At 44.1% G+C, this 12,868-nt stretch overlaps 1 protein-coding gene across 2 annotated transcripts in view; it reads right to left on the minus strand.

Moving 5' to 3' along the window:
• Positions 1-738: 738 nt before the first annotated feature.
• Positions 739-12,868, minus strand: part of ALOX5 (arachidonate 5-lipoxygenase) — a 35,012-nt gene continuing 22,882 nt past the window's right edge. For both annotated transcript variants that reach the window (XM_087767037.1, XM_087767038.1), the window contains exons 10-14: positions 11,610-11,788; positions 8,179-8,300; positions 5,626-5,726; positions 3,338-3,508; positions 739-2,117 (exon numbers count right to left, since the gene is read on the minus strand). In XM_087767037.1, coding sequence (XP_087623163.1) covers positions 1,938-2,117; positions 3,338-3,508; positions 5,626-5,726; positions 8,179-8,300; positions 11,610-11,788 — 753 coding nt within the window. In that variant the 3' untranslated portion in view covers positions 739-1,937. The remainder of the gene's footprint in view (positions 2,118-3,337; positions 3,509-5,625; positions 5,727-8,178; positions 8,301-11,609; positions 11,789-12,868) is intronic.

The raw sequence follows: 12,868 nt of genomic DNA on the forward strand, positions 1-12,868 counted from the left end.
TTCCCCAAACCTCCCATCAACCCTACTTGTATCCCAGGTCCACAGGCTAGAGCAGAGGGAACAGATGCAAGAAAACAGCCATCAGACTCTCTTCTCATATTTCATTTTCTAGGCAGATACTTAACTGTGCAGATCATTATCATTTGAAAGCTGAGGCAAGAGGACATTCGCTGTAACCGGGGGAAGAACAAGTGTTAGGGCTGGCATATTGGATATATTGCATCAGCTTGTTGCATTTTCTGCCTTTTGCATTTCAGTTGCACCTTTTTTTTTTTTTTTTTTTTTTTTGTGGCTCATATATTATGGTCTCTGATCCCCCAGTCCTGTTCCAGTGTTGCTATAGAATTGCATGCCTCAGCTCCTAGAGTCATCACTTCTCATGGGTTGCAGAAAAAGGAAGATGTACACGTCTTAAATGTACTTCCTCAGTAACAGGAAGTGGTCTAACCTTCCACATTTTTGCTGGAACTCTTTAGCTGGGGGGAGAAAAAGGGAATCAGTCTGCTGTAAAGGGTCTAAAATCAGTTGTGCTTCCACATCTGTGTTTCATAGGAAACAGAAGGGATGAATATTTTAGTGGTACTCTTTTCCAAATCACACATGAATGACTGATAGAAAAAACTGTATTTCTCAAAGTGTAGGAGCTTCATTTCCCTACACAGCACGTTATGCTTATTCCTGCAAAGTTTTCGAGACATACAGCATTAGATAATGAGTTAAGAAATAAAAGCTAGATGCTCTTGTTCAGTTTTCTTTTATTAGCACAAGAAGCTTTCTTATCTATTGAGAAAACACACTGCAGTGTGGCAAAGCTAGTACAAGGAACAAATTCCAGGAAAAATAAACCAAAATTGTTATTAACAAAACTACTACTCCTAAATTTCCCAAACCTCATTTTTGCTTTCATTATCTCAGTGACTCTCTCAACTTCAAGCAAAGCCCAAGTACTTGAACCTAATCACCTCTAAACAAAACAGACAAAACTCAGCTGTTTCTAAGGTGGAACACGCCAATTATGCTTAACTGGCCAAATCTGAAGATTCCCCTTAGAAGCTGTCAATTAACACTTCTCCACAATTTTTATCATTATACAAAGTAGCCTCTTCGTCCCCCACAAACCAGAAGAAACTATACACAAAAACCAGTAGCCCCAGCAATGAAACAGAAATTGAGCATAAGCACTGCTAGGTCTGCATTCATTGCCATTGTGCTAAGCAGAACATTTGTCTGTACATATGAATGACATCAAACTCTGCTGGCAGAGGCTAAAACAAACCTTGCTAGTTTTATGTAGAAAATATATAAGTTTATGTAGGTACAAAATTTTCATCTCCTAGGAACCAGGCTATCTCATTTCACATGAACTCGGTAAGAAAATAATAAAAACCCATCAGCTATGTTAAGAAAATGTCCTGCTTATACCTTCATCCTGATTAGGACATTCGCCGCTGTAGTGAAAATATTTAATGTTTGCTTTAATCAGATTAAAAACAATACATAAACTTTAAAGATTATACTTTTATATGTCACCAGTGTCATCTATTAAAAGTAGGGAGGATTTTAAAGATATGACTTGCTTATTGCTTGTGATACTATTTTCATTGAATAAGATAGGTGAATCTGTGATTGTATTGTTTTGACCAGGAGAAGGAAATGTAACAGAAACATGGATATTGATTCTAAGATTAATTTAAAAATCTTGGAAAAATCAACTCGTAACAAAGTTAACCTAGTGGATTGTCAACTAGACTTTGTCTGCAAGATCAGTCATAATCAAATTTGTTTTCAAAGTCCAAATAGACTATGGGTCAGCTCTGATGGAGAGGCTGGTTTTCTTATTTTATCCATTTCTGAAAGTTCATTGGAAAAGAAGCATATGTAACAGGAAAGCATCATTAGCTTTACATGCCTCCAAACTCTCCTGGATATCTATCTGCTCAAACAGCAACACTGTTGGGAATGCGATCTGGGGAAAGATAGTAGTAAGGAAGCTTTTTGTTCTTGTTGCGCTCAGTGATGGCATTGACGATCTCATCCAGATTCTTGCGGAATTTTGCCATAGCCTCTTTCACCGGTTTCTCCACGAAGTGTTCATCTGGGTACATGCCCAGAAAGAGCTAATTGAAAAACACCGAGAAATCATGTTTTGAGAAAGCAAAGGCTATTCTGTTTCAACATTATGTCATCCAGCAGAACAACATCCAGAGCCTCACAAATGCTTCTGTTAAAATAGTACTATCAATATTTAAGCTAGCCTCCATTGGCACTGCCAATGAAAGATGCTGTCCCGTTCTCCCTCCACCCTTTTTTCATCCCTGTATCTTTCTGTAGTGCTGGTTCAGGTGTTTATGTGGCACCTCCTCCACCTGCAGGGAGCTGATCCACTGAAAAATAAGCACTTTTCTTCAGGCTAGTGGTCAGCCAGATCAGCTTCCCAAACCAGATCTCTGCGTAGCCACTCAAACAGTTGTGCTGCTAAAGAAAAGGACAGCATGGGTAGGGAATGAACAGCCAGGGATGAAAAAGGAAGATGACTGCTTCTTTTAGTGAGAGTGGAAGTTTATGTTGACTTAAAACTGTCCTTCAAAGTTCAGCCTGACAGTTGCTTTAGTCAGCTTGGACTCTAAGGGTGCCCTGAATACTGGCATATTACCTGCTTTAGGTAACTGTTTCCCATGATACTACCCATACTACTAGTTTCTCAGCTGAAATCTGCTTTCTTCTTAAAGACAAACTTCAGATGTACTCTCTGTCCATCATCTTCCATTTAGGGATTTCAAAACATATCCTTCAGACACAGCCCTTGGGTGAGACAACCAATTACCTACAATCTCATTTTACATGAGCGAAATGACCATGCTTGCAAAGCATCCTGTAGGCTTGTTTTGTTTGCACTCCACACCAGACAGGCACAAGACACAACTGTAGTCCACGTGGCACTGGGGCAGATTTTCTAAAGAGACAGGACATGGCGACACAGCGGTGCTGTAGCTTCTCCACCAGCACTCCTGGGGCAAAGAGTGGAGAAAACCCTTGTGCCTCTGCAGCCCTCTTCTTCCCACACCAGCACCCTTACTCAGCAATGCCATACTTGAGCTTAGAAGCTTTCGTTTTGGCTGAAACGCGGCCTCAGAGTAAAAATACAACTTCTCGCTCAGAGCTGGTTTGCATCTGGTGGAACAAGGGCAAACCCACACGACAGACACATCTCCACAGAAAGGCAAACATAGTCCAGTCAATAGAGCAGCGCTACAATCTCGTGAGTCTGTGTGGTCTTGCCATGGCCCTTGTGGTCTCACCTACATCTCCACCAACTAGAGAAGGGAGGTAGACTTACTTCATTTTCCTGGAATTGGCTCAAGGCCCAAACAGCTCCAAGATGCCAACAAGAACGTCCCCTGTCTGGCAGAGTCTCCACAATTTGCTCGATGGTGACTGTCCCCTTTTCTGTCGGAGGAGGGCGGCGCATTGTTGGTGGGGCATTGGGAATCCAGGAACACCAGTCATACTGCACAACAAAGCAAGACAGCACAGTGAAAGGCTACAGTGGAACACTGGAAAGAAAATCAGGAGTCTTGACACCAGGGAGTTTGCTTCTGTAATATGAGCCTCTCAAAAAGAGAAGATACTAACTAAAGGACAGAGACATGCTCTAGAGAAGGACTGAAGGAGACAAGGAAGTCCCTACTGTCTTTCTTAGGATCTCACCAGGGAGGGACTTGTGTTGCCTTAATGGGAGCAGTTATTCTGCTAACCACAGGCATGTGCTACACAGCCCAGATTCACCAGCCAGGCTAAGGACTTCGCTATTTTATTAAACAAAGATCTCTTCTGATAATTTGAGGCAACCTCTGATAAAAAACCTACAAGAAAGAAAATCTTCTTTTCTTTTATCTGCAAAATTTCAGGATTTCCTGAGGAGCAGATTGGGAGATGTAATCAATCACTTGTAATGACAGGTTAGAAGTGAATAGTTGCAGAGGTCCCTGGTCATGGATGTGGCACAGGAACGGTCTAGGTTCATTTGACACCTGGCTCTAGACCCGCTCCAGGGCTCCTGAGCCGCAGGGGTGGACAGGAGGGTCAACATGGAGAGTGATGTGGGATGTGTTTGGGAAAAATTACCACAGAAAAGATGGTCTCCCTGCTTATCTGTGAGATCATTCATGCCTGAAGCCAGAACACGTGCCAAAAAAAAGCTCATAGAATCACAGATTATCTCAAGTTGAAAGGGACTCATAAGGATCATTGAGTCCAACTCCCTGCACCTCGCAGAACTACCTAAAACTAAACCAACTAAAAGCGTCGTCCAGATGCTCCTTGAATTCTGACAGGCTTGGCACCATGACAACTTCCCTGAGGAGCCTGTTTCAGTGACCGACCACCCACTCGTTGAAGAAGCTCTATGCAATATAACCTGACAAAGAGATTTGCTTCTGGCTGTGAACTCTGCTTTCCAAAATGCCTTGATGTTGGAAGAAACAGCATTTGAAAGGCAGGCTGTTACTATAGTTTCAGTATACTATATGTCAGTAAAGGCAGGCAGGGGTAACACAGGGTATCAGTATGCAGCACATTAAACATCACAAAGGAAGCTCAAAGTTACCAGTTGGCTCGCAAACTCAAGAAATGAGCAGGAATTCCCTTTCCATGCATTTGGAATATTAAGCACATTGGTGCTTTTGAAAACTTGACCGTACGTGACCAATGCCTAGATCCTCGCAGATGTACTGCTTCAAATTTCCATGTATGTCAGTGGGAGTTAAGCACCTAGATATCATGAGGATCTGGACTCCTGTCCCACTGACTTCAGTGAGACTTTACCTTGTAGAGGATTGTCTGTGCTGCTGCAGAAGGTAGAAGTGGAGGTCCTGCAGATGTGCAAGGCAGCTTTCAACTAGTTAACTCAGGACCCTTGGTAAATGCTCCATTAGGCCATCTAGATTGCTGTACTGCTGGGACTGAGCTGTTGGAAATAGCCAGCTGCACCAACTCAAAGACAGACTGAGTATGCAGCTACACGAACTGCAGTCACAGCACTGAGCTACGCTGCACATGTTCCCTAAGCTACATTGCAAAATGGCATGTATGCTGCTTCAGCACAGGCATGCTGCCAAATTAGCACAGCTTACAACAACAACCCACGGTAGCTACCTGTGAATGCACTCACAGCAAATGCAAAGCAAAGCCACTTAGCAGAACTCATTGCAGAATGTGCCACAGACTACCAGCACATATCCAGGCAGTTCAGGTGGTGTCTGGAAGGCATGGTAGCTAGACTGTGTGCCTGAACCCTTCAGCATTTCTGAAAGGGGTCCTAGCGACCCATTTAAATGTTTAAAAAAATTGTTCCCCATAATAAAATCATTAAAACTAAAATATACAAGCTAGAACCCCTAAATTGGAGCTTTAGTACCTATTTAGGAGTCAAAATACCTTTCTCAGCTTCTAAAATAATTCAGTTTCCACAGGCTTCATGGGGATTTACAGATGGCTCTGCAGTTATTTTGACCAGAAAGAGTAATGTAATGTCCGTACATCTACTAAAAAACATTTCTCAGTCCTTGCCCTGGTAGATGCATCTCCCAGCCCAGAAAGAAGAACAGTCTTCCCAGAAATTCCTACCTGACCAAAATTCACAGCTGCATGCTGGGCCGATGTGGTGAATATTACCACTGTGAGATATTCTGCTAGCTTCTCTCGTGTCCTGATCATCTTAGGAAACCCTAAATGAGGGAGAAGAAAAACTTAAGTAACCCAGCTATAAAGTAACCCAGTTACCCAGTAGTAATCAGCTACTCAAAAGGTATGAGTTAGAGGACAGTCACTTAAGAGCGGGGCATTCTTTTTCTGAATCTTGCTGTGTGGTCTAACAGGAGTTACTCAACCTCTCTGTGTCTTGGCTGTCCAGCCGTAAAAACAGAGTGATCCTGCCTTACCTCATACAGGTTTGTGAGGCATCACCACTGTTTGCAAAGTATGTGGCATTCCTTAAGGGAAAGGCAAGGTATAATTACGCCTTTAAAAAATACTGTATCCCTGTCCTCCTACCCTACCTACCCTGCAGCAAGGAACCCAGAGAGTCCACAGGGCAGCGGCCTCAGATTCTCCCTTTTTCTTCAGTCTGCAGTGCAAGCAGGGAAGGTTCATGCCAAAGAGCAAATGACCATGTGCTTGTATTTATAAAGGCCCAAGGCTCAGTGATCAAGTGCACTGTGAGAAAGAGTGCAGGGAGAGCTTATTTGCTGAAATGGGAAGTGAGGAAATGAGAACTTCTGAAAGAGAAACAACCGAATGAGGAACAGAAATAGTTGCATTAAGCTGTCTTTGAAGGGGAATAATCAAATGGAGCTATATAAAGAAAGAAGGGAATAGTCAGGGACTAGGGAAATATTTTGCTACCAAAGCATGCCCAAGCCTGTATCTCTCCTATCCCCACTACATCTGTGCTGCACTCCCTGTCCCAGCCCAATGTGACCACAGGTCCTCGGATACCTGGAGACCTGTCAGCACCCTGTGCCAGCTGCTTCACATCTCCACCACCAACCTGATGCAGATGTGAACTCAACCTGAGAGGGGAAAGAGGTACATGGTACCTCTGGCCAGCCACCAAGCCCAAAGAGGAGAGGGTGCACCATCCCCTCACGTGTTCTGCTATCCTAAGCACACTGTGCTTGTCTTTAAAGGGGGTTGGCATGCTCTCAGTCAGAGCAGCCCTCCCAGACTGGAGGGGGGAGCCCCGGGTGCAACAGCCTCCCCCATTTTACCCTCCTTCCATTCTTTACAGACCCAGCCAAGTCACCCTGCTCTCTGCCCCAGCCCTTGGAGTGGCAGCAGTGCAGACAGGGATGCTGCAGGCCTGGCAGGTTTCCCACCTGTAGTGGCAGTCCTGCCACCAGTGGCACTTGTAGCATCCCACCCCAGCTGTAGCCCTGGAAAGGCTCAGTACTTATCCCGTATCAAGATGCCTAGGTCAAGCATGAAGTTCCTACTAGCAGGCCATTTCTAAACTTTTCCTAAGAGACAACTAGACAAAAAAAATTATAACAACTAGGTGTCCCCCAATCCTTTGCTTGTCCAGGCAGGTAGAGCCCAGGAGGTTGTTATATACCAGCGCATGCTGGTAATCTGTGCATACCGTGGAAACATTACAGTTTTGCCTGGAGGTCTCACACACAAACGTGTGTGCATGCAGTGCGAAAGCCATCTGCCCCAGATCACTGGCCAACACGTGTTGCCAGATGTAAATCAGTCAGGACAGTATGAATAATCCCCACCCACCTGTATAAATTCCTGAAAACGTGCTTGGACAAAATGTGAGTGGAATTAAAAAACGTGTTTAGGGAGACAGGAGAGTGTTAACTCAGGTGGGAGAACAGATCCGTGTTATGGGTGAGAGCTCCCACAGCCAAGTAATGGTTTGCAAGAAATAGAATCATAGAATCGTTTAGGTTGGAAAAGACCTTTAAGATCATCAAGTCCAACCGCTAAACTAGCACTGCCAAGTCCACCACTAAACCACGTCCTTAAGCACCACATCTACATGTCTTTTAAATACCTCCAGGGATGGAGACTCAACCACTTCCCTGGGCAGCCTGTTACAGTGCCTGACTACCCTTTCAGTGAAGGAAAATGGGAGGCAGTGAGAGGAGACAGAGCAAAGGAAAATATTTCTTGGAAAGAATTATGAGTATCTTCTCTTGAAGAGAGCAGAACAGCTCAATGATGACACAGATGCTGAACAAATGCAAAGTGCAGCAAGATACTCCTGGAGAGGTTCTTACTTGTTCTTATTTAATGCAAGGTTTGGAGGAGAGGATTCAAGGGGGTCTTGCTGCTCCTTGTGATGTCTATCAGTCTGCCTGGTGGTTCCAACAGTGCACACAGACAGCCCCTCCCCTAATGCTTAAAGCATGAGCAGACAAGATCAAAGGGCCAATCCCCAGTGTAAAGAGAGATTACACGAGTTGCCCAAGCTCATGGTGAGAATCTGTGGCAAAGGAAGGAGCTGCCTCCTGAGGGAGGAAGGGCCTGATCCAGGGTCTCACCCATAAAACTGAGCATCTTTGGGCCAAGAAGGGAGAAGGTCTCCAATAGTTCAAGGCGTGCTGTGCATGTAGCATTGCTGTCAGCAGAGACTTGAAAAGCTGCAGACCTGGCTGCGCCATCATACCTTACCTGAGGCCTTCACACCCCTCATCCCATAGACGTAAATGTCTTTGATGAAGGCCTGGAGCTCCACGTCCTCACACACCACCTCGTCGCTCTCATAGTAGATGTGAATCACATCCTCTGCAAAACTGCAGACACAAGAACAGATGAACAAGACAAAATGAAAAGGAGAAAACAAGCCTGCCACTCCCTGAAGAGTTTCTACTGACCTTGCAGAGGAGGCAGATGCTGCACGGGGAAAGAGAAAAGGGCAAGCGCAGGTCTCAACACCCTCCTACCTCCTTCCCACAAGCAGCGGGAATGCACAGAGGCAACTTTGATTCATTTCTGACTGCAGCATCACTTCCTCCCCCAACAAAAAGATGCTGAACCACACTGCATCCTCTGAACAGTCCTGTGCACTTTATTCTCTTATTTAAGGCTTTGCACCTGCCCAGACCTCTGTCCTCACATCTACATCCTTTTCTTCACTTAATACAGACACTCACACTGGGAACAGGGCTTCCCAGATTGTGATACCAGCACCATCCCCTGCATGTGGGATACTCTAAAGCTGCTCCTGAATACCATTCAAATAATTGATCCCCTCCTACTGCACATCCTTTTCACAAAACCCAAGTGGCACACTCCAAAGTGGGGGTGGCCCAGGAAAATTCTTTTGGGGAGAAGAGGTCTAGACCTTTTTCCTACACCCACTGCATACAGCAGACATCTCTGCCCTGTTCAGTTCCTTTTCTCAAAATCCCTCCTTCTATACAAGCTTCCCAGGTTAATTCACCTCAGAAAGAAAGGCTCTTAAAACACTAAGATAAGAGAAATATTTCTGAAAGCAGTGAAAATAGGAAAGCTTGATTTCCTGCAGATTTCCATCTCATGACTGAAAGACTGGTTGTGCTGGTTTTGGCTGGGGTAGAGTTAATTTTCTTCAGAGTAGCTAGTATGGGGCTATGTTTTGGATTTGTGCTGGAAACAGTGTTGATAATACAGGGATGTTTTCGTTATTGCTGAGCAGTGCTTACAGAGAGTCAAGGCCTTTCCTGCTTCTCATACCTCCGCACCAGTGAGCAGGCTGGGGGTGCACAAGAAGTTGGGAGGGGACACAGCTGGGACAGCTGACCCCAAGTGACCAAAGGGATATCCCACACCATATGACGTCATGCTCAGCACATAAAGCTGGGGGAAGAAGAAGGAAGGGGGGGACATTCAGAGTGATGGCATTTGTCTTCCCAAGTAACCATTACATGTGATGGAGCCCTGCTTTCCTGGAGATGGCTGAAGACCTGCCTGCTGATGGGAAGTAGTGAATGAATTCCTTGTTTTGCATTGCTTGCGTGCACGGCTTTTGCTTTACCTATTAAACTGTCTTTATCTCAACCCATGAGTTTTCTCACTATTCCTCTTCTGATTCTCTCCCCCATCCCACCGGGGGGGAGTGAGTGAGTGGCTGTGTCGTGCTTAGTTGACAGCTGGGGTTAAACCATGACACTGGTTAACTGAGCTATGCCGAGATATTCTCTTAGCTCCGCAGGTACCTATAATCTCTTGCTAAATATTTTGACAACAACCCATAGGGTGAAACATTTGACTGTGGAAGCAGACTGATGGGATCAAGAATTGTTATCCAATACAGATTTATCACCTAATAAGCTAAAAATTTCTTTCAATTTGGAGACCTTTACAAATTTGTCAATGTGGTTTCTAGTAGCCAACCAAGCCAAGAGTTGTTACTGAGGTAGACAAACAACTGCATAAACGCCAAGAGTTTCAGTAATTTTGGCTTCCAGAGGAAGCCAAAGGAAAAGAAAAATCCTGCAACACACAGTGATAAATATGCCCTGCATGAGCTCTGCCTCGATCACCTCGCACCTGTGCCAAATGCACACAGAAGGTAATCCTTCTCTTACACAACGGCAGTATTGTAGACCTCCTTCCATACAAATATAAATTAGTATATGAAGTGTGGACGAGGCCTTTTGGGTTGGAATATTTTGAGTTGGAATATCTACCTGCAGTTAGGTCAGAAATAAAAAGCTGAGTATTAGAGGAGGGATTTAAAAATTTGTTGTGTGACCCTCAGTGTTTCTATAGGAACACCCTTATTAGCTTTCTTAAGTCTAGGCCACCTACCATATGTTAAGCAACGCTCGGGATAGAAGTTATTTCATCAAAAGATTGGAGACTGACATCCCTGCAGAGTGTAGGAGATTCATGTGACTAGATACATGCATGACTGTGAGTTCATGGGTCAGGATATCATGCACTCAGAAGGGTACTGCCCACATATATAAACCAAATTATTCACTTATGAAGAATCTCTCAGCTAAGTCTGAGGCAGTGTAACATCTTCCTCCAGCTAAGTTAACACCCACAAATGGTCGAACTAAAATGAGTTGACTAATTACTATCTGGTATTTGAAAAGGCATACCTCAATCGGCAACAAAACACAGCAAAGAGAAAAAGGACAAAAGTTGGACCACATCAAAAAAACAACTGCAGAAAAGTTATAACTTCCTTTTCTCTCAAATGGACACTAACAATTGCAGGAAATATTGCAAGATAACGCCTTCCCAAACAGAGAGAAAACACAGGAGACAACGATGTACACTTTGAATGTTATGCTTGCATTATAAACCCCCTACTTTGTGTACACAAAATATCTGATTTTTAATAAACATTCTTTTCAAAAGCCATGTGACCAGAAACAGCTGTTTATTTAGCAAGCAACTTATGTCATGCAAAACCCATATTATTGTTAAATGAAATGCCACTGTAGAATAAAACCCATATGAATCATTCCATTCTGAGGCAGTGTTTCATATCTGAAAAGGAGCCATGTTTGTATGGTAGATCAGCCTTGAAGTACCTCTCCTGACTCAGAATTGCTGCCTTTCCTGACAAAACTTGGGCCTTGCAATTTTAAGGCATTTTAAAAAAAGGTTTTGCTCAAATCAGTTAATGCCTAATTTATTTGGTTTCTTAACACAACTCTCTCATGCAAGACAAGCTTACATTTCCACTCCACAAGAACCTTGATGAGCTCTCGCGGCTGGCTCAGAGAGCTGGGTTCTCTCTTGGTTTGTGCATAGCTGAAAAAAAAAGCTAATGAAATTCCCTTTGCAGGGCTAAATTCCAACTCACTAGACTCTGTGAAATCCTGTAGAAGAGTACATACTTATAAAGGGGCCTCTGAAATACAGAATGCAAGAAAACAGGGCTGAAAAGAGCAGGAACTAACAGTCTTTCAAGGGTGAGTGCTTGCTTGACTATATATTTTTCCTCAGATGCGATATGATGGATGGAAAAGGCTCCATGTGACTAAACAGTCCAGGTGCTGTTCACAAGGCTGTGATAAAGAGTAAAGTGAGCAGAGAGAAAATGAAGTCGTGTCTCTGTGACAGTGACTTTGTTAGCCATTTCTAGAACTACAGTCTCTTACCTCTTTATAGCCTCCCAGACTTTAATGCCGTCATCCCGGTAGTAGTAGTAGGGGATATCCTCTTTGCTGTCCATCCCTTTAGCTTTGATCTCCTCAGGGAAGCAGAGGGAGCTATAAGTCAAATCCTTCATTGCTTTCTGCACCATTTGTACATGTCCTCCTCCGCCTGTTGCATTTGCCTGCAGGAAGAATGGCAAGACAGGAACAGTAGGAGATTATGTTCACTTTGTGCTGAGACTGGCTTTCCAAATTAGCAGGAGATGGTATTCAAAATGCCGGTGAATCTGTTTTTCAAGAAGAAAACCACACCTCTACACAAACAAGTACCAAACTGCAAAGGTCTACTGCAACTGTGCATTTTGACTTCAGAGATTTCATACCTCTCCCATGAATCACTGTTAATATTCACATTTTCTCCATAGGTACAGCACCTGCTTATAATGGAATACCATAATAAAGTACAGCAACGTTGAAGTATCGAACCCAAAGCACTTTCTGCCAGCCCTGTGCTCCAGAGCTGGTGTGTGTGTGAAGGAAGGCAGCCAGCAGCGCATTAGAACAGGGCTTTTGCTAAACCACCCACTGCTGCTACAGTGGTTTAAGAGAGTGTGTTTACAGATGCAGGCTACTGTTAGCCACCCTGGAATTTAAGCCAGGAGATCAGTCCTGCTGGGTGTCTACTGATGAGGATTAGCCAGGGTTAAAGTATACATTACATTTGGAAAATACAGCATGTCCACAACAAACGGGACGGCAAAATTCTTTAGATAATCACTGCACAAAAGCTCCCAAATTTTGCTTTTCTAGCATATGATGCTAGCGTTGTAGCAATATTCAGCTTACACTTATTGTCCTCCAGCTGGTTGTTCACCTACATTGGAACCAACAAATTCTGGAACTCCAGGATCGCTGCTGGCAGGTCTTAGCCACACACTCATCTCGTGCACAGGGTATGGACATTATGCTTCTGTTCAAAGGGATGGGAGTGCCTGCCAGGTCTCCACAGTCAGCAGTGGAGTACAGAAGACAAGGAAGGTGCCTGGATTTAACCTCTCTTTTCTCCTTGGGTGAAAAACTCTGGAGCATGGAAGCTACTTTTGTCTGGTGCCAGAGGTGTAAGGGGGACAGAGTTGTCCTGAAACACAGGCTCTCTATTTGAAAGGACTTCTGAAACCTCCCCAAACTTCCCAGTTGCTGCTAGCCTGTTGTCACAGAGACTGCTGCATGCCAACCTGTTGTGGTTCCTAGATGCAGCATGT

Source organism: Nipponia nippon, unplaced genomic scaffold, assembly GCF_047370975.1.
Source record: "Nipponia nippon isolate SJK-2023a ecotype South Korea unplaced genomic scaffold, ASM4737097v1 scaffold_3, whole genome shotgun sequence".
NCBI classification, from domain to species: domain Eukaryota; kingdom Metazoa; phylum Chordata; class Aves; order Pelecaniformes; family Threskiornithidae; genus Nipponia; species Nipponia nippon.